Source organism: Protopterus annectens, chromosome 2.part1, assembly GCF_019279795.1.
Source record: "Protopterus annectens isolate FY-2018-M chromosome 2.part1, PAN1.0, whole genome shotgun sequence".
Lineage (NCBI taxonomy): Eukaryota > Metazoa > Chordata > Ceratodontiformes > Protopteridae > Protopterus > Protopterus annectens.
The window spans coordinates 1,366,835,831-1,366,858,325 of record NC_056729.1 but is presented as its reverse complement, the minus strand read 5'-3'; the positions used below and the strand labels follow the sequence as shown (position 1 = coordinate 1,366,858,325).

Below are 22,495 nucleotides of genomic sequence, written 5' to 3'. Positions count from 1 at the left end.
CCCATCTTAAAGAACTTGGCACAAGCTCAACCCTGGATTTTGCCTCAAATCCCACATCTAACTCAGCACAACAATCTGATACTTCACAGCCAGCTAAAGACTCTAAACCTGGCTGCATGGCAGATTCCTTAGTCAAGCAAGCAATGCCTCTCTCCAAAGCTGTTCTGGATGTCATTTTGGAGGCCAGAAGGCCTAGCACCAGGAAAGCCTTTTCGGATAAATGGAAGAGATTCTGTGCCTGGAACCAGGCTCACAGCCTTGGCCCTCTTGTCCCAAATATTCCTCAGATACTACATTATTTAAGTGAGATGCTGGACAAAGGCTTCTCCTTTTCATCCATCAAGATCCACACCTCTGCCATCTCTGCTTATTACAATACGGACCCACCTATGTTTTCTAATCCTCTGCTAAAACAGTACCTCAGAGGGGCCAAAAACACAAGACTGCCCCGTAGAGCACCAACTCCAACTTGGGACCTCAACTTCGTGTTGGAAAATAACTTTACCTCCTTTTGAGCCAGCTAACTCAGCAGATTTAAAATGTCTCTTGGAAAACTGCACTACTCCTGGCAATAACCTCAGCACGAAGAGTTTCAGAATTACAGGCACTAATGGCAGTGGAACCTTTCACCAAGACAGGGTGTTTTTAAGAACAAACCTTACTTTTATGCCAAAGGTGGTATCAAGTGTGGCTTTAAACCAAACTATTCACTTGCCAACTTTTTATCCAAACCCACAGAATAAAGGGGAGAGACTTCTGCATTCTTTGGACATACACAGGCAGTTACGCTTCTACTTGGACAAAACCAAAGCTTTCAGGAAAATTGAGCAACTGTTTGTAACATATGCTGCAGGAGCACAGGGAAAAGCCATTTCAAAACAGACCATTTCAAAATGGATAGGACACTGTATACATTTCTGCTATACACACCATGGGAAAACTGTACCTAACAGCATTGGGTCTCATTCTACCAGGGCAACAGCCACTTCAACTGCCTACCTCAGAGGAGTGCCTACCAAGGACATTTTGGAAGCAGCAACTTGGAGTTCTGTACATACCTTTACCAAGCATTACCATCTGCCTCTTTACTCTAAATCCAGAGCTGGCTTTGCCACTGCTGTGCTGCAGGGCCTTGTAGCCACCCCTAATGCCCTATAGAACCAGCCACCCTACCTCAGCTTTGGGATTCTACCCAAGTGTAATGGCTGCAGCAGTGTAACATGATGAACATAGTACAGTTTTGTACCTACCATAAATGTAGATGTTAGAGTGTAACACTGCTGCAGTCCAGGTTACCCTCCCTCCTTCCCCTCTTACTTGCTGGTACATACCTAACTCTTCTACCCTTTACTACCTATGGGGAGTATTTGCTGGTAACTGAAATTTTTAGAATTGCTTTTCATATGTATGTTTTATTAGCAGTTTGCATTGCCTACCTTTTTGGGGGCACCTGACATCTGGGGCAAGAAAAACTGAAGAAAATGGCATCTGCTGCATCTTGTATACCCCTGTCGCACTGACGTCAGGGAAGAGGCGACGCCAACCGACGCCGGACCAAGACTTTGGAACTCAGGCCGACTGAGGGGACCGCCTGATGGCAGGATATAACCCAAGTGTAATGACTACAGCAGTGTATACACTCTAACATCTGCATTTATGGTAGGTACAAAACTGTACTTTGCTAGGCCTCCCGAGTCCCTCCAGATTGCTAGTAAACCTTCCAGCCGCAAACCTACTCACAAGCCGGCAGTGGTCTCCCCTCCTGTACCCCAGTCCCAGTTGGTAAAGATGGCTGGTGATCTTCTTTCCCTGATTAGGGGCTCTCATCCCCCCCTTCAAAGAGGGCTAGGGAATTATCTCCTGATGTTTTGCCTGCCTCAGATTCTGAAATTTCCAGTACGTCTGCTGGTGAAGATGTAAATTCTCAACTTTTTTCTGGCTTTGAGGATTCTGATGCTGAGGAACCTATCCATTCTGCCACCTCTCCAGAAGATTTTTCCTTTGGGGGATACTTTGAATACTCTTAAGGAGCATTTTAAATGGGAATGTCAGGATTTTCCACAGTCTAAGAAAAGGCTATATATCCAGTGTTGGAAATTGTGGATGTTTTCCTGAAAAATTCTTTAACTCCTAATTCTGTTCCTCCTGCCCCCAGAAAACCGGATAGGTATTACAGGGTTCCTGATTCTCATCAATTCCTTTTTAAAAAACATACTGCTGATCCAGAAATTATTTCTCAAGGCCCCAAGGGTGTTAAGGCTACTATTGCTAAAAACCCTGTGCCTTTTGATAAGGAATCTAGGGCCTTGGACAGGTGGGGTAAAAGTCTATACCTCTGCAACTCTTGCCATTAGATCCGTGAATTGCCTTTTTCACATGCTTAAGTATCAGCAGCATACTTTGGAGGCTATTAAGGCTAAACTTGGAGATATTCCATCTATGATGGAGAACAAAGATTTACAAGATTTACTGAATTCTGCCACTTTAAGGATTCACTTCATTGTGGTTTTGACACTTTGGAAGCTTCCTGCAGAGCAGCAGCTACTGGTTCTGTAATTAGAAGGCATGCTTGTCTCAGGGAGCAGCCTCTTTCTGAACCAGTTAAATCTAAATTGCTGGATGTTCCTTCGCACAAGGACAATCTTTTTGGTAATAAGGCTGAGGAGGTACAGAAGAAGTTGGAGGATGAGGCAAAATCTATGCAAGCTGTAAAAGATTTCCTTCAGGTTTAGCCTCCTTGGTTCAGTAGACATTATCCTTCCAAGAATTGGTCTTTCCCTGATCCTGGCAAGCAGGGTCGCTCTAGACCTAGGGGTTTCAGGTCTTCCAGAAGGCAGGCTTCTGCCCCTCAAAGGGCTAAACAATGGCATTCTTCTTTTTCTGTTAAATTGGGGAGTTCTAAGCCAGTTCCCAAAGCAAACATTTTCAATGACTCTGGCCTTTTTGTGCCTACCTCTGCGGACCTTGGGTTTCCTTTGGGGGGGGGGGAGGTTAGCCAGGTTCACAGAGGTATGGTCTACCATCACAGATGCAAATGGGTGCTCAATATAGTAAACCAAGGTTACAAGTTTTACTTTCACACCTTCTCTCTTACAAGGGTACCCAGACATACCCGGAACTCACAGGGCAGATGTAGGAACTCAAATTTCTTCACTACTGACTATGGGAGCTATAGAGCCAGTTCCTGCAAATCAGGCAGGCCTAGGCTTTTATTCAAGGCTTTTTCTGGTACCCTATTCTGGATCTGTCCATTCTAAACACTTTTCTGGTGATTCCCAAATTCAAGATGCTCACCCTTCAACAATTACTACTAATGCTGGGCAAGGATTCATGGCTGGTAACTTTGGATCTCAAGGAGGCTCATCTGCACACCCCAGTAAGGGAAAGTTGCAGGCAGTTCCTTCGCTTCAGGGCTGGGGAGTGAAACTTTCAATTCTCTGCATTGCCCTTTGGCTTATCTACTGCTCCCAGAGTTTTTACGAAGTGCCTGGTCAAGCCATTGCTTTTTGCAGGCAGAGAAACATTCACATTTTTCCTTACCCGGACGACTGTCTCATTCAAGCAAATTCCCCAGAACTACAAAAGGATTTGGATTTTGTGAAGAACATTCTCACCTCTTTAGGTTGCACACTCAACGAAAAGAAGTCAAAGTTGGTTCCTTCAAGAGAGATTGTTTTCCTGGGAGCGAGTCTGAATACAGCCACCCAGATGGTATTCCTCCCTCAACATAAGAAGATCTTTCCGCTTACTTCATGAACTTGGCAAGCATGACCTAGCTCTCTGCAAGGCAATTCCTGCAAGCACTAGGGTTCATGGCTTTCATGTATTTTGATGATCCCATATGCAAGGCTGCGTATGAACTTCAGTGGTACCTCAAGAATCTTTGGTGTCAACACACGCAGGATTTAGACTTTATTCTTCCCGAGTCCCTGTCTACAAATGGAGTTCCTCTGGTGGGTGACTGCCTTTTCTCAGAACAAGGGTCTGCCTTTCTGCGTCCGCCCGCCAGCCAGATTCTCACCACAGACATCTCAGATGTTGCATGGGGGGGCTCATCTGGAGGGCAGAGGCATACAGGGGACTTGGAGCACCCAACAGATTCATCTGCACATAAACTTAAAAGAATTGATGACAGTGCTGCAGGCCTTGCTGGCTTTCATGGACTTACTCTACCCTGGGACTCTGCTGATCAGGACAGGCAATACCACAGTCATGTGGCACATCAAGGAGGGGACTTGCTCTTACCCCTTGTGCAGGCAAAGCATGAGGCTATGGTCCATAGCAGCATCCATGGGCTTACATCTAATAGCCCATTATCTTTCAGGGAGGCTAAACTCCTTGGTGGATCATTTGAGCAGACCTGTTCTGGATCCTCTCGAGTGGCAACTGAACAACGACATTTTCCATCACATCACTCATTATTGGGGCACCCCACAAGTGGATCTTTTTTCTCTCACACCAGTCATCTCCTTCCAACCTTCTGCACCAGGGAGTTTCACAACAAAGCTTGGAGGATGGATGCGTTGTCTTTCCCATGGATGCATCTGTTTATGCATTCCCTCCTCTTCCCAGGGTGCTGGTAAAGATAAGAGATGAAAAACCACAGGCTATTCTGATAGCACCAGATTAGCCCAGGCAGCATTGGTATCCCCTCCTTAGCAGTCTTTCCCAGGCTCAGCCTTGGCATCTTCCCCTGGTACCAGATCTGTTGGTTCAGGGAGGGATGGGAAGTTCCTTCATCCTCATCTTCAAACACTGCATTTGATTGCCTGGCTAGTACTCTCTTTCCCAACAGGTGGTTGAAGTTCATGAGGTCAGGAAGCCTAGCACAAGAAAATCCTATGCAGATAAATGGAAGAGATTTTGCACAATGCTAGCTAAAGGAGAAGACTCTTCTCATCCTTCTCACTTATTCTTGACTAGCAGGATTGCTTAATGGTGGACTTTTACTTTTCTTCAATCAAAATTCAGGTTTCAGCAATTTCGGCTCATTCTTTTGAGCAACCCATTTTTTCTCATCCCTTAATGAAACCGTTCCTGATGGGAGCTAGTAATCCTAGACCTCCCAGAAGAGCTCCTACTCCTGCTTGGGATCTTAATTTTGTCCTGGAAAAACTTACTCTGCCTCCATTTGAACCAGCTGCCTCTGCAGATTTGAACTTTCTGTCCTGGAAGACTGCTTTCCTTTTAGCTATTACTTCAGCTAGAAGGGTATCTGACCTGCAAGCCTTAATGGCAGTAGAACCTTTCATTATTTTTCACTCGGATCAGGTTTCTCTGAGAACCAATCCCTCCTTTATTCCTAAAGTAGTTTCCAGTTTAACCCTTAACCAGTCTATTCACCTGCCTACATTTTTCAACAATCCCCAAAATAAAGGGGAAAGGATTCTGCACTCTTGATGTGCATAGACAGCTGAGGTTTTACTTCGGACCAAATCCTTTCAAAAATCTGAACAGTTATTGGTTAGTCTTGCTCCTGGGGCTCAGGGTAAAGCTATTTGAAAACAAAAATCTCCAAATGGATTGCTCATTGTATTCACTTTTGTTACCTGCAGCATTGGGAAGGTTCCCACACAGGCTATTAGGACCCATTCTACTAGAGCAGCCTCTACTGCTGCGGCTTTTCTGAGAGGCGTGCCTACTAAAGGACATTCTAGAAGCAGCTGCTTGGTCTTCTGTCCATACTTTCACAAAGCATTACAATCTACCCTTTTCTTTTAAATCCAGGGCTGGTTTTGCCTCTGCAATTTTGCAGGGCCTCCTTACCAACCCTTAATCTGTTATCCTTCCTCCCCCTTTTGTCTTCTTACTGGGCTTTGGGAATCAACCCATATGCGAGGACTGCAACAGTGAAACACAAAGAACATAGTACAGTTGTGTGCACTTACCATAAAGGTAGATGTTAGTGTATTCACTGTTGCAGTCCTGGTTTCCCACTTTCCATTACCCCTTTTTTTTCCGTAAGGCACAGACTATAGAGGGCTACCAGTGAGCCCGATAACCCATGTGTGAGGACTGCAACAGTGAATACACTCAAACATCTACATTTATGGTGAGTGTACACAACTGTACTTTCTGCAGGGACATGGGTGGGAATCATGGTAGAGTGCACTGCTGTACATCTCTAGGCTGCTACTAGGCAAGCAGTCATTAGGGCTATTAAGTGCCTAGCCTCATAGTCCCTTGACTTATGCAAGTAGTGTTCATCCCCCCCCCCTTTTTCTAGAAACTAGGTCTGATACCATGACTTGTGATGGCAGGTGTGAAGATAGGTGAAGGCTGCCAGCCTAGCCAGATAGAATTTTGTAGATAATGCGGTCATTTGTAAATATTAATATAAGCCACAGGCTTATTCTGTTAAATGGGAAATTGGTGTTTAGTGTGGAACTGCAAAAATGTAACAAAAATGCACTCTGCTGTAACAAAGCTAATAAGTCAATTCTTTGACAGGGCTTGGAGCCAATATGTCTGCATGAAGGAATTCTAGCTATTGTCTTAAGACTAGTTAATTGCTAGAATTTGCATGTATAAATTCTTTTATTCTGGCTTCCTGACCAGCTTGCAAGATCAAGGGCTATTAACATCTGAGAATCTGTTAGCCTGGGAACCAGAAAGAAATGATGTAATCTGAACTGAATCAGTGGTACTGTTATCAATTTAAGGACAGAGAATGAGAGCATTTGTCTTGAGAACATTCAACTCACGCCTGTGTCTAGATGCAAGTAGGATTTCAGAACCGTTTTCCCTTAGATATAGCTAGGAAATGGGAAGATTAGACTAGTTTGTTTTTCTGTGATGTCAGAACGTTTGCTACTGTATTATTTTAAGTATTTCTCTATCTCAACTCTTGACTAGCACTGTATAGTAAGTAGTATTGTCATGTGTTTTTATTATTTATTAAATATTTTTAAACCTTTCACCTGTGACTGTTTTGTGGAGAGATAATTTAAGCCCTAAGAGTACATTGCATGTATATAGTGATACTGTAGCAAGTCACTCCAAATAAGTCTCAACTGTTAGGTTGCACTTATCATTTGGATAATATTATTGCACAGTAATTGTACATCCTTTTAAGGGCCTTTGAGTAGCTGATAATTATTAGCTTGGTGGTAGTGATTTCTACTGTATAGTCTGTGTAAAAGGGGCACAGCTGGAGAACCTGTGCCAGCCTTCCCCAGGAGTGTCTGTGTGGTTGTATAAAATCTTATCTGTGTGTGTCAGCTACTTGGGCAGGGACACGAAGCACTGGTTGAGAGAGAGAGGTGCTGGAGGTTTTAGCTTGCCCACTAGGCTAAGGTCTGGACCCTATACCTGTGCCAGTGGGGAGTCTTATTGGGGACCTGGAGAGAAGGGGAGAAACCATCCCCACTCTGTGTGCTCTTAAGAGAAATTGTACTTTACTGTATGTATTTTTATTATCCTTTTCCCTATATGGTCGCCTCTCACTGGTGAGGATTGAGGCTCCTTGATTGCTGGGCCAGTCCACGGGTGTCACAGCAGATGCCCCAAGCATGGGCGCCAGAGATGTCTCAAGAATTGGAGAGGGTCTTAGCTGTGCTGTTGTAAAGGGATCTGCTGAAGATAAACTAATATGGTAAATACTCATTTATCTATAATATATAATGGTAATAGCTTAATACAGCAGAAGTAACTTAATTGTGTCAATGTACAAGACAAAGTAAATGAATCATCTTACCTTCTGAATTTGACATGTAGCATCTTATCTTTGATTTTTTTTTTGTAGGCTTTCTAAACTAGATTGAGTTGAATAAACAGGATTACCACTTTTGTAATGTTTATTTTATTTTCCATTTATATACTGGGTTAGTCCAACTGGACCCACGGTGACTGTTCAGCAGAGGCCTGGGGAGAAAAGCTCCAACTAGTAAAACATTATAAAAAATAGTGATATAAACATAGCTATTTTGTAAGAGCATAGAACATATAAAAGGAGTAAAAATTGGAGTTTTGCAATTGATGTAGCATACAGTGGTTAGAATATCGAGAAATATTAAGGATATTATGCAACAAATATAGAATTGCTTGAACATAAACTCAAAAAAAGTTTCCATAGACAAACAGGGTCATAAACTAGAAATCATAACACCTGTGATCTAGGGATGTTGAAAGTCAGGAACAGGTGACATTCGTCTGGTTCTGTACAGGAACATATTCAAGTTTTGAATAAGAGATATTTTAGTAGGGATTTGAAAGTATGTTTACTATTTAGATATCTAATGTCGGTGGGGGGAGTTCCAGGCCTTAGCAACTGCACAGGAATAGAGATGGCCTGAGCTATGTAAGCAATTAACTGTCAGTAGGGTGGTATTGGAAGATCTTAGTTGATGTGCAGTATTGTGGAAGATGAGCAGGCCAGTGAGGGCAGGCATTTTATTTGGTTGTAGCAGTTGATGTGTCAGGAGAAGTTGATTGTATTTTAGTAGGTTAGGGAGTTCTCACCATCCTAGTTGTCTTAGGGAGAGGCAGTGATGAGAACAAAACTTAGCATTGGTTGCAAATTTTTAAATTTTGTTGTAGTAGGGAGATGGTTTTAGAAGGTCAGATTTGTTTAGGTTAGTTAGAACTGAGGAAGCGTATAGTAAGGCAGAGAGTAGATGGGTGCGAGAGAGAGTGATTTGGGATTCCTGTGTGAGGAAGCTCTTGCAGTGGTAGAGTGAACCTAGTTTATGAACTTTAACAGTTGTTAGTGCTATATGTTGAATTTAGGTTTTGGTTAATATTTAACACCTAGTAGCTTGACTTGGGTTACTGATATGGATATTGTTGGAGGATGTTATTGAGAATGGTGAGGTAGGGGTGAACGTTTTTTGGGTGGAAGATCATGAGTTTGGTCTTAGATGGGTTTAGTATGAGTTGGGAGGAATTTAGCCATTTTTCTATAGTAGTGAAGGCTTCCTGGGTTCTGTCTTGGAGTAATTGTAGAGAGGGGGCAGAGCAAATAAGGGCAGTGTCATCAGTATACCGTTAACTAATGATGTTATGTGATCCTATCTCGCCTACATTCAGTACTGATGGGCTCGGAGCCGATCCCTCGGCTCCGACTCGGCACGCTATGCTATAGAGCGAGGCCTCTTATTGGCTGAGCTATTTCTTATCCCAGGATGCACCACCACTAATCCCCCAGATCTCGTTTGCCGCTTACAAGCTAGGATGTGGTCTCAAACTTGGCTGGGCTAAGTACTGTTTTATTCAGACTTTTCCTGTCAGAAAATTTGCTAATTTGAACCCAAAAGCTGTTTTAACAGCTATTGTTGTTGTACGAGTGTGTTTGGAAAAATCTGTTGAGAAAATTGTGTTTTTTCGTTAAGGGAAGGTTTCCCGTTTAAGTTAGAGGGGCCTTCCCCTATTACTATCTAGCGTTTTTGTGTTTCCAGAGGTCAAGTACCTGCTTAAGTTAGAGGGTCTTGACCCTCATTTTCTGTGTTGGTGCTACTAGTTTGTGAACTGTTTTTTGTCAAAAAAAAAAAAAAAAAAACTTAGTTTTCTCTTTCTGTGTATTAAAATCTTGTTTCTTAGGGTTAGGCAGCATGTCTAAGGAACATAGACCCTCTGGGTTTAAAAAGTGCGTGAGGTGTGGTTATAAAATGTCCATAACGGATGACCACTCCTCGTGCGTTTATTGTTTAGGCGCCAAGCACCTACAAGAGTCCTGTAGCGTGTGTCACGCCTTTTCTTCGAGAGTCCTCCAGGAGAGGAAGAATAAATTAATTTTAAAAGGTTTGATTAAGCCATCCTTCGAGGAGGCTTTATCTTCCTCTTCCTCTCCTACGAAAAAGAAAAAAGCATCAGCTCCGACCAGTCTGTCGGAACAGACTGCCAAAAAACCTAGGCAGGCTTCTCCATCGGCTCCACGGACTTCGGAGCAGAGGGCGGAACGGTCTGCCTCGATGCCTCCAGTCTCGACCCCTCTGGTTTCGGAGCCGAGGACTGGGGCATCGAGAGGCGGGTCACCTTCATCGGCTCCACTGATTTTGGAGCCGATGAGGGTTGCCGGCCCAGACTCTTCCCCTTCAGCGCCGAAGTCCTCATCGGCACCGAGGGAAATTGTTTTGAGGTCTCCCTCGGAACCGATAGTAATCGAATCCATTCAGAGCCGGTCCCCTAGTCCTATGGAGCCGATGGAGAAATCGGTTCGGACCCGATCGGTGTCGTCTAGGATCCTCCAAGATGTCTGATTCGGACATCGACAGGGTGCTCCTAAGACTTTTCCAGTCTCCGGTGTTTCAAAAGTTAGTTTCGGCTCCAGCCCATTCGGCTTCGGAGCCGATGGTCCACCCTGCTACTATGGTTCCTCCTCCAACAGCCTCGGCACCGTTGGAGCCGGTGCTGGTGGAACCGATAGAGGTTTTCGGGTCGGGCCCAACCCTTACTCCAACTCCGGCTCTTGAGTCTGAGTTTGGTACGCGGACTTCTGTCGGCCCCGGGGGGGGGATGCTTCGGGACTGATGTTTTCAGTCCCAAGCCTTCCTCTCGGTGCGTCGGCTGCGGGAGTGCCGTCTACCGTTGTGGCCACGGAGGTGGGACCTTCCCAGGATTCTGGTGGTCACGCCTTCAAGGCTATGAGGAGTGCGTTAGCCAAGTCTTCTTTGGCTACCTCCACGGTCTCCCCAGCTCCTTCCCTGCATACTGAGACTGGGTCTTTGGCAGTCCCCCTGTCCTTGGACAGCGGAGCCCCGGGGCCTGAAGTTACCCCCACTGGGGTTTCCCCCCCTACTGGAGGTCCCTCTGAAGTTTCTTCGGAGGAACCCCCCAGGAAAAGATTGTGCAAGAGGAAGCACGTTCACTCCCCTGATGAGTCTCTTACATCAGACACTGATCTCGATGATGCAGAGGGGTCCCCTAAGTCGTCCTCAGATGATGTCTCCTTTGCAGACATCCTGGAAGCCCTTAAACAACGAGGCGGCTGGCAATCCAAACCCCCTTCTGCTGATGAGTCTGTGTTCCTTAAGGCCTTCGGGGCTCAGCCCTCCGCCTCCTGGGTGTCTCCGCCCTTCGAGCTCTTGGATTTGATCTGTCGAAGGGCGTGGGAACACCCAGACTCTGTGGAACCGGTGCCTGCTCATCCTAATAAGTTCCTGTCAGCACCCCCGGAAAAGAGTTTCTGACGAAAGGTGTGGCTGTAGATGCTTTGGTGGTGGCATCTGCTACCCAGCAAGATGTAGCAGAGGCTTTGACGTCCGTCCATCCTCCTAATAAGGAGTCTAGGAGCATGGATCGGTACGGTAAGCGCACCCTAAGTTCAGCGGCCTTTACATTAAGGTCCTTGAACTATCTCACGCACTTTACCAGATTTCAGAGGGATCTGATTAAAGAACTTTCCGATACCCTCTTGGGTAACCTGCCTGAGGAGCTGGCCCAGACGGTTGGCTCTCAGCTGGCTACGCTGTCGTCCATATCAAACTCGTCCATGAGGCTCATTTCTTATGCGGCCGAAGGCGAGTAGAGCGGCAGTACAGGCATTGCTCTACGGAGACTAGCCTGGCTCTGCCTGTGTCATTTTGCGGAGGCCTTTAAGTCTTCCTTTGCCGACGCCCCCTTTGATGGGTCCTCCTTGTTTGGACTCAAGGTAAAGGACACACTGACCTGCTGCGAGCAAGAAGGTAAGACTTTGACTGCCGTAGGGGCACGATTTTCCACTCCCTTTCGGCCTTACCCCAAGGCTAAAAGAGGAGGGAAAATGTGGTTCCGTAGATCTCAGAAGTCTTACCCCTCACAGCAGGACAATCCCCCTTCCAGAGGCAGGGGAGGGGGAAATTCTTCTGGAAGACGCTGTCCCAGAGGCGGCAGAGGCTCTCGCAACACTGGAGACCGCGAATCCTTTCATGGCTTTTCAGCCTTTCACAGTCCCTGAGGGATTGCCCGACTGTGCAGCTCCGGAGCCAGTTGGGGGTCGTTTTTCGAGGCACCTAAAAGCCTGGGAAGGTATCACTCAGGACCGATGGGTGCTTCGAATTATCGCCGGAGGTTACGCCATCCCTTTCTCTCACTCTCCACCTCGGTGCAAACAAATCCCGGACCCGCCACCCAGTCAACGGGAAACTGCAGCCTCAGAAGTTTCAAAGCTGCTGCAAAAAGGAGTCATCCAACCGGTCCCCGCAGACCAGATCAGATTAGGGACTTAAGATTCTTTTTGGTGCCAAAAAAGACCGGGGACTTGAGGCCCATTTTGGATCTCAGCATTCTAAACCGTTCAGTCAAAAAGTCCAAGTTCTGAATGGTCACCCTACAAACCATTCTCCCATTGCTGGAGAAAGGTGTTTGGATGTGCTCCATAGATCTCAAGGACGCTTATTACCATATCATGGTACATCAAGCGTCCAGGAGACATCTGCGCTTCAGCCTAGGAGGCAGTCATTTTCAGTTCAGCTGCCCTTTGGTCTCACCACAGCCCCAGGGTGTTCACCAAATGTTTGGCGGTCGTGACTGCTCACCTGAGAAGTCTAGGATTCCAGGTGTTTCTGTATCTAGACGACTGGCTCCTAACTGCCACCTCCAAGCATCTACTATTGCGGAGCCTACAAGCCACGATATCACTGGGCAATTCCCTTGGAATCACCTTCAATTGGCCAAAGTCTGTGTTGCTGCCATCTCAACGCATAAGATTCATCAGAGTAGAGATAGACTCAAACTGAATGCGGGTCTATCTACCTACAGACAGGATACAAACCATACAGGCTCAAGTTCGAGCCTTACTTCACAGATCCAAAGCCCCAGCCAGAATGGTCCTGCAGCTTTTGGGATCCATGTCTGCCACGGTTCTTTTAGTTCCCCTAGCAAGATTGTACATGAGAATTCTCCAGTGGCTTCTTTCAGCTCAGTGGTCCTTTCAGGAACTCCCTCTCAGTCACCTCATATGGATCATGGAAACCTGCAAATGGGACCTTCGCTGGTGGCTGGTATCCTCCAATCTGGATCAGGGTCGACCCTTTGTTCCACCTCCTCCTGTGGCCACTTTGACCATGGACGCCTCCCAGATGGGGTGGGGGGGGCATTCCCTGGGCAGGTCAGTCCAAGGCAAATGGCATCCAGAAGAGACCCTACTTCATATCAACATCCTAGAAATGAGGGCGGTGCTTCTGTCCCTTCAAGCCCTTCACGATTACCTCCCTCAGGGCGTAATTGCCGTTCACTCCGACAACATGTCAGTGGTCTGGTACCTGAACAAACAGGGAGGGACCAGATCCTATCCCCTTTGCAGAGAGGCCATGAGAGTTTGGGAATGGGCAGTGTCGACCAAACACTTTCTAGTGGCAACTCATATCCTGGGCAAGTCCAGTGTGATAGCCGACAGACTGAGCAGAACTATCCTCTCTCCACACGAATGGTCTCTGAACATTACAGTTGCAAATCAGATTTTCAGCAAATGGGGAGTTCCGTGTTGCGACCTCTTCGCGACTCCACTGAATGCGAAGTGCAAAAAGTTCTTCTCCCTCACCCCGGCTCCGGGGAAGAGCCCTATGGACACACTAGCCCGTCCGTGGCCCACCGGCTTGCTTTATGCTTTTCCCCCAGTTCCTCTCCTTCCCAGGGTGATCCAAAAGGCATCTCTCTTGGGGAGCAAAATGATCTTAGTTGCTCCTTACTGGCCTCATCAAGTATGGTTCCCCTGTCTTCGGAAATATGCTCTGGAAGGTCTATGGTTCCGGGATCAGATCCCAGACCTATTGGTTCATCAGTCGGGACTATTCCACCAGTCCCTACACACCTTAAAATTGACGGCTTGGCTCCTCCTCTTCCGACTATAGTCAGGAGTCATACCTTGGATCCGGAAGTTGTACACATTTTATCTTCGGCCCACAAGTCTGCTACAAAGAAACTGTATTCTAGCAAATGGAAAAGATTTGCTATTTGGGCTCAACTCCGGGGTCTGGATCCCATCACTATTCCTGTATCAGACGTACTGAAATTTCAAACTTCTCTTTTCAGTCAAGGCTCTTCAGTCTCTACCGTCAAGGTTCAATTGGCAGCTATTTCCAATTTTCACGAATCTGTAAACCCACCTTTAATGAGTAACAGATTGTGTAAGACCTTTTTGAAAGGTGCTGCGCTTTTAAGACCTCCGATTTCTCATCCTGCTCCTCCATGGGATCTCGATGTGGTGTTACGCACCTTAACTTCCTCCCCCTTCGAACCGGCAGCGACATGCGATTTAAAATTTCTATCGTGGAAAACTGCCTTTCTGGTGGCGATTACTTCTGCCAGAAGGGTTTCAGAGCTTCAAGCTTTGTCTGTAAAACCTCCGTACTTGGTTTTTCACAAAGACAGAGTATCTCTCAGGCCAAATCCATCCTTTGTCCCTAAAGTTTGTTCCAGTTTCTGCCTACAACAGTCCTTAGAACTTCCAGTCTTCTTTCCGAAGTATTCTAACAAAGCGGAATTCATATTCCACACATTAGATGTCCACAGGCAATTGCGTTTTTATTTAGATAGGACCAAACAAACAAGGAAAACAGATCAATTGTTTGTATCCTTTGCGGACAATAAATTGGGCAAAGCCGTCTCAAAGGTCACTATCGCCAAATGGATCAGGGACTGTATTACTCAAGCTTATTCTTATTCTAATAGAGCTTACCACCTCTGTCAAAGCTCATTCTACAAGAGCTATGTCTACTTCAATAGCATTTCATTCTAAGCTTGCCATTAGTGACATTTGTGCTGCGGCTACATGGTCTTCCCCGCACACTTTCATTTCCCACTACAAATTGGATGTGGCATCTAGAGGACGAGCTTCATTTGGTTCCACAGTGCTCAGGAGTGTTTTCCAATGAGCCACCCAGGGTTTAGGTGCTAGGGACGCTGTCCCATCAGTACTGAATGTAGGCGAGATAGGATCACATAACATCTTTTAGTTATGTACTTACCATAACTTTAGATGTTTGGGATCCATCTCGCCTACATTCCCAATAACTCACCCTCCTTCCCCCTTCCTTGGAGATCAGAGGATATCAGAAGGTCCGAAACCTGTTTCATCTTGAAACATCTAACAATGTTATATAAACAAGTTGTGCATGTGAGCATGAATGCGGACAAACAAGATCTGGGGGATTAGTGGTGGTGCATCCTGGGATAAGAAATAGCTCAGCCAATAAGAGGCCTCGCTCTATAGCATAGCATGCCGAGTCGGAGCCGAAGGATCGGCTCCGAGCCCATCAGTACTGAATGTAGGCGAGATGGATCCCAAACATCTAAAGTTATGGTAAGTACATAACTAAAAGTTAATGGATTTCTTGCTTTACCTTTATTTCTTTTTATTTATCAATGTGTATAATGTCTGGAAATAAAAATAAACATCCTGGTCTGTACAATGACTGCTTGATAGTTTGGCAAAGTGAATTGGTGGTGATGACTGCAGTTGGTCTTTTCTATAGTGAAGTGTTCATGTTCCATGGGGCTGACATGCCATGGCATTCAAGGATTTACTAGAACAGAGAGCTTGCTTCAGTAGTTTTATTTGCATGCAGGGACTGAAGGTCTTGGCATAGACCAGAAAAGGTTTAGTAAAAAGAAGCATCTGACAGTTCAAAACCTTTCATTTCATATTTTCTCGTCCCCAGCACAGCCATCTGCCTGTACTGTGGGGAAGCCTACTTAACCAGTAGGACACAGCAAAGCTTGATTAATGAAGATGAACACTGAGGTTAGGGTGGCAGGAGGTCCAAGAAGCAAGTTTAGCCTTTTAGGGTAACAACAAAAAAAAAAAAAAAAATGAGTTTAATATTTTTTTAGTGTAACATTCGATCATACGTTAACTCTGAATTTGTGTTCATTTTGTTCTCTTTTTCACAGATGCTGACTTATTTTGCAGCATTTGAAGTTTTCTTTGAAGAAAATTTGCCTAGGTTGTTTGCACACTTCAAGAAGAATAATCTAACCCCTGACATATACCTAATTGATTGGTAAGTCATTTACATTTTATATTCTTTTCAGAATGTTGATTAGTCAAAATATTGATATTGCAAGCACATTCTTTTTAGATGGTTTTGACAGCAGGTACTTTTAGACCTACGTAATTAGCATCTCCACAACATGGACGGTAATGGCATTTTTCCAACATTATTCAGGAAACCTGACCCTTGATCTGTGTTGGCTCATCCTGGATATAGGGTCTGTCCTTTCAGTCACATTGACAGTGGATGTCTGTTAGTAGTGCTGTAGCAGTGCTTAGATACATTTTGATACCTATATATGCACACAATTCCTTTATGCTGAAGTACTTAAGAGATCACATAGTCACGCAAGAAGCACCATTTTTGTCTTGTCTTTATCATTGTACCATGACTTGCTTTACATGGCATGCATTTTTTCAGGGTGATAAATTGCCAGGAGTTTTCTTAAGGGTATTATTTACAGTAGTTTCCAAACTTGGTCTGTCCCTAGCAGCAGGCATTGTTCTCTGATGTCCGATTTCATAGTAGTTGGCTAACAGCTGCTCCACCAGTAAAAGGGGTAAGTGCTTAGATTCGCCATTTTTGTGCACACTGCCAAACAGGCTTGTGTTAGCATTTTGAAGCAGTCTTTACTCCATCCTGGGTATCTCTTCTGTTTTTTTAAAATGTAAGTGTAAGTTTCATTTCATCCATGCACAACTTGAATGAGTACAAGTATGGCACCGAATCCACACCCCAAAACACACACGATAAGACACTGATGCAAGTTAGTGATGTGCACATCTCATGCTAAAATGATTTTTGTCACATAGAAGGTAATGATCCTGTCTATAGTTACACCTGCTGAAGACCAAGATGCAGGACCCTGACCCCAAAGGTGGCAATACTGCATTTTCCACCCCTCATGGTACACCTCAGGGGATGGTGACATTTGTGGGGAGTACTGAGAAGTATCAAGTGCAAACTCTTGGGTGTTATGATGTGACTTCTTTTTGAAACCTCTTTATTAAATTCTCACGTTAAATTGCAACATGAGATCTGAAGTTGCTTTCATTTGATCTTCAACCTGTGGGGAATACGGATCCAGCTTTGCCACATTTTCCAGCATCAGATTCAAGCTCCAAGGTCCTCCACTAACCATAATCCCCTTGTCTCCCTCCTCCTCTCAGATCTCGTTTGCCGCACATCCAGTCAGCATCATGGTCTGTTGCTCCAGGTTCCTGGTGAGTGAGTTTAATATTTTTCTGGTCTTCTCCTTCTCTTTCTAAATCTTAGCCACTTATCTCTAATTCTGTCCCATACTCTTCTTGCCTTCAGGGGTCGGTCCGGTAATTCAAAAGAAAAAAAAAGCTCCCTTTCTTTGCTTTCTTCCTTTCTCGATTCGCGTGGTCCATTACCATGGCAGAGACCCCCCAAGCCAGGGTTTCAGAAATGCACAATGTGTGACCATAAGCTCCCCCCTTCTGATGGCCACACCCTGTGCATTTGTCTGGGAGTCCCACCCCTAGACACCTCCTGTTCGATCTGTGCAGGCTTCAACCCCTGCTGATCTTGAAGGGCCTCCTTCTCCCTCAACCTTCCTCTGAGGCCTCCTCATCTACTTCTTCCTCCAACCCGACCTCTGGGACTCTGAGAGAAGCATAGAGACAGAGAGCAGGATAGGCCCAGGAAGCGGTTCTCTGACCACGCTTCCTCAGCCAAGCCACCTAAGTCTCTCACCTTAGATCTGGTCACCCGCTTTTCCTGAGCCAGCGGTGTCTCTGGCCCCGATCCTCTCTATCGGCCTCTCCCTGGTGCCTTTCCAGGCCTGTATCTGTGGTTTCCTACATCCGGTCCACCAACAGCCTTTTTGAAGTCGAGGTGTACAGGATTATGCAGAAGATTCATCCGGACCCATATCCATATGGGAATCTTGCCTGCTCCCTCCCCCTCCGGGGCTGGAAGCATGCAGTCCGCCTTTCTTCCTATTGCTCCTTCTCCAATCCGACCTCTGACTTCGGAGTACTTGGGTCTGAGGCTTCTCAGTGTCGAGGGGTCGACGCTGATGGTACCTCGTTGCCGACAGTGGTTTGGCTCCGACTAGTTCAGTGCTGTCCGCCTCTTGGAGCCCATAGCCTCAGCACCAGATCGGGGGGTGGGGGGTGGCATCTGCTTTGAGGTTCTGAGTCTGCCCTTCCACTCAGAGTCTCTGCACCTGGAGGCTTGGATCCAACTCCCCTGTTGACTCAGAAGGTTATTGATCTGGCTTTGGTCCCAGCTTCTGGGATTATTCTCCCTCTGCTTTTGATGTAGTGGAGAGGGTTCTCTCTGCTCCCTCAAGACCCTTGATGCTGTCGTCCTCTGAGTCTGTCCTGCCGCCTCCTCTTTCTTGGCCGGATTCTGCCATCCTCCCTCAGGGACAGCCTGTTGCCTCTCTGCCCCAAGGAGTTCTCCCACGAGAATGGCCAGAAGTTTGAGTCCTCCCCAGACCCCCCTCCCCCCTGAGGAGCACCCTTGGAAACATACGCATAAAAGGAGGCACTCTGACTCCCCACTGGAGTCAGTCACAGAAGGCACCAACTTAAAAGAAGGGGAAGGTTCTCCCTGGTCACCCCCCAGGATGATGTTTCCTTTGGAGACATCATGGAAATCCTACGCCAGAGTGGGGAGTGGTCTGTCCAAAGACCCAACCCAGATGAGTCTGTGTTCCTGGAGCCGTTTGACACAGGACCCAGTATCTCCTTGGATGTCCCCTCCCATGGATCCACTTGTGGATTTGATTGCATCTCAGGCATGGAAGGGACTCGACACGGTGGAGCCCATCCCCAAGCCCCCTGATAAGATTCTAAGTGTGCCTTCTGATAAGGAGCATTGGTCCCTGGTTGATGCCATGGTGTTTGCAGCGACTAAGAAGAAAGAGCTCGCTCAGGAGAGCTCAACAGTCCATGGACCATTTTGGGAAGCGGGTTTACACTTCAGCCACATTTGCCATATGTGTGCTGGTCTACATGGCACATGTGATCAGACTTCAGTGGGACCTGGTCAAAGAAGTTGTGGCGTTTGCCCCAGGGTCCATGTCAGCAGAAGAGAAGAGGGTATTCTCATGTATGGCCACCCTCATTTCCATTTCCAACACCTGTATGAGGCTTCTGTCACATGCTGCTGAAGGTGCCTCTAGGGTGGTCGGCACAGACATTGCCATCAGATGTCATGCGTGCTCTCCAGCTTTGTGCATTCTCAGAGCCCTTCAAGGCATCTTACAAATGCCCCTTATGGTTCCACCCTTTTTGGAAAAACAGTACAAGACACTTTATTCCTGAGTGACAGACTGGAAGACCCTGTCTGCCGTCAGTATCCACTTCTCAACCCCACAAAGAACCTTTTCCCAGAATCAACGTGGGGTGAAGATGATGTGGATGTTCATCGTGCATACAGCTGCAGTCATAACAGATGGGTTCTCCTGCCGTCAGTCGGGTCCTCGGTCGGCCGAATTCCAAAGTCTAGGTCCGGCATCGGTTGTCGTCACTTCTTCCCTGACGTCAGTGCGACAGGGGTATAAAAGAACCAGCAGACGCCATTTTCTTCAGTCTTTCTTGCCGTGCGGTGCCCGAAGCAGAAGCTGTTCTTAAGTGCCGGTCGGCCAGCTCCTGAGATTACGAAAAAATTTGGACCTAAGTCTTCTTAAAAGCTAAGTACCCCGTTGGGGAAACTTTTTCTTGCCTCAGACCGATGTCAGACAAAGTTAATAATTGTATTTCTTGTGGGAAGCAAATACCGCATAAGGATTTCCATTCCCTCTGTATACCTTGTTTAGGCCCAGACCACGACGTCTCGGTCTGTCGCTTTTGTGCTACATTCAACAAACGCACTATTAAGCATCGGGCGGAGTTCGCCCAGCATTATTTTGGAAAAGCATTTAACTATACTATTCAACTGTTGGGATTTGTTTTTCGTATTTGTTCTTCACGTGGTTGAAGTTTTGTGCTGAAAAGCAAGGTTTTAAAAAGTTATTGACAAGCAATAAAATCGTTTATTCCGTACCTCCGTTGGCTGTTTTTGAGCAGTGGAAAGCTTGCTTTTGTTTTTTGGTGCTTATTTAACTATACTAGGTCATCGGATACTCCGACTCCGGTTTTGTCTAAAAAAAATGCAGAGACAAGGACCGACACTCGAGGTCCGCGGCCTCTACCGACACCATGCCAAAGCCAACTACACGTGGTCCGGTTCTCAGCGAGGCGCCTACGCAGCCCCTGATTACCGATGACACATCTTTGGCGGTGTCTCCTGTACCTGAGGTCGCAGGCTCCTCGGGCCACACCCTGACTACAGATACCGAAGCCACGCTTTGCGTTGAAACACAAAATGTGGACAGGTCCACCTCCACTCAAGGTGTCTTCAGACCTTCCTCTTCTTTCTCTATCAAGGCTTTCACCAAGTCTAAAGCTACCATGCACCCTAAGAGACCAGCTACACAGGGCCCATGTCCAGGCCCCATGCCTAAGAAACAGATGCTTAAAATGGCTGAGGATTTAATTACTCTAATCAGAGGTTCTCAGCCACCTCCGGACAAAAGACCCAGAGTGGAGGAAGATTCCCCCTCCTCTGATCAGGGATCCATTATTTCAGAGCACTCTGATCATCAGGAACAGTCTTACTCCCCTTTTGAAGACTTTGATGCAGAGGAATCTATTCCTTCTGTATCGAGGATTACTCATTTGGTGAAACTCTGCATACCTTAAGGGAACACTTCCTCTGGGAAGGCCAGGATTATTCAGATTCCAAGAAAAGGCTCAGGGAATTTCTTTTGTTACCCCAGCACAGGCCTCATACCTCCTGTCCTGGACATCCTAGATGATGTTTACTCGGAGGCCTGCCTTAACCCGGACTCTCTTCCTCCAGCTCCAGTTAAGCCTGACTGGTACTACAGGGTTCCTGACTCACACCAATTTCTATACAAAAGCCATGCTGCTGACCTAGAAACCATCTCACAGGGGCCCAAGGGAGTTAAGGCCTCCATTGCCAAAAACCCATTGCCTTCCGAGAGAGATTCCAGATCCTTAGAAAGGTGGGGAAAAAAGGTATATACCTCTGCTACCTTATCCATGAGGGCCTTAAACTGTCAGTTTCATATGCTAAAATACCAACAGTTTCTGTTATCTCAATTGAAAAGTAAAATGTCACAACCTGAACAACCAGACATGAAGGAGTTGCAGGATTTGATGCATAGTGCAGAACAAGTGGGTAAACATACCTTACAATGTGGTTTTGATGCTCTAGAGGCCTCATGTAGAGCTGCTGTTACAGGCTCAGTCATACGTAGGCATGCCTGGCTCAAGGAACAAGCCTTGCCTGATCATGTCAAAGCTAAATTACTAGACGCCCCTCTTCAAAAAGATGTGCTATTTGGGGCAAATGCTGAAGAAGTATTACGGAAAATGGAGGAAAAGGCTAAAACAATGCAAACTGTGAAAGAATTTCTGCAGGTTCAACCCCCACGTTTTAGTAGAAATTAGCCCTCCAAAAACTGGTCCTTTCCTGCCACAGACAGACCCCAAAGAGGCAGATACAGGCGCCCGAGGGGCAGGGGACAAACACAAGGCTCGTACAGAGGCAGACAATGGCAAACTCCTACACCAAGAGGTGGTGAGGACAACTCGCAATCTTTCAGAAAGCAAAACCAATGACTTCCCATTTGAATGCCAACCAGGTCTCAAATGGCAGCCCCCTTAGGAGGAAAGCTGGCTCTATTCTCAAAAAATTGGCATATTGTCACAAAGGACAAATGGATCCTAAACATTATAAACAGAGGCTACAAATTCCATTTTCATACCCTTCCAAAAATGAAAGGCATGCCGAACCTGCCACGCAATCAAAGGGCAGAGGCACAAAAGCAAATTTCAGATCTTATAAACATGAAAGCTATTCAAGAGGTACCTACACACGAACAAGGTCAAGGTTTTTATTCTAGGCTACTTCTGGTGCCAAGGAAGGGAAAAGATTGGAGACCTATTTTGGATCTGTCCATCCTAAACACATTCCTACTCGTACCAAAATTCAAGATGCTCATCTACAGCAACTTCTTCCCATGCTGGGCAAGGAGTCTTGGCTGGTAACATTAGACCTCAAGGAGGCATACCTGCATGTCCCACTCAGAGAAAATTGCAGAAGATACCTCAGATTTCTTGCAGGTTCAACCCATTATCAATTCTCTGCATTGCCCTTTGGTTTATCTACTGCACCCAGAGTATTCACGAAATGCCTGGCATCAGTAATTGCCTACTGCAGACTTCAAGGGATACAAATATACCCTTATTTGGACGACTGCCTGATCCAAGCGGACAGCAAGCACATTCTTCTGAAACATCTGGCTTATGTAATAATGTTACTAAACTCTCTAGGATACACAGTCAACAAAGAGAAATCAAGACTAATACCCTCTCGGAAGATAATTTTCCTGGGTGCCAATTCGGACACAAACACACAGATGGCCTACCTCATGCCAGAAAAGCAGGGGCAACTAATTCAATATTTCAGAACACTGGCAAATTGCACCAGGCTGACTGCAAGGAAAATCCTGCAGGCTCTGGGATTCATGGCATCTTGCATCT

General features: G+C 46.1%; 1 protein-coding gene across 2 annotated transcripts in view; it reads left to right on the top strand.

Moving 5' to 3' along the window:
* The window catches only part of TBC1D14 (TBC1 domain family member 14), a 773,921-nt gene that overhangs the window by 598,927 nt on the left and 152,499 nt on the right, over positions 1–22,495 (top strand). For both annotated transcript variants that reach the window (XM_044062828.1, XM_044062829.1), the window contains one exon: positions 15,808–15,917. In XM_044062828.1, the coding sequence (XP_043918763.1) occupies positions 15,808–15,917 (110 nt within the window). The remainder of the gene's footprint in view (positions 1–15,807; positions 15,918–22,495) is intronic.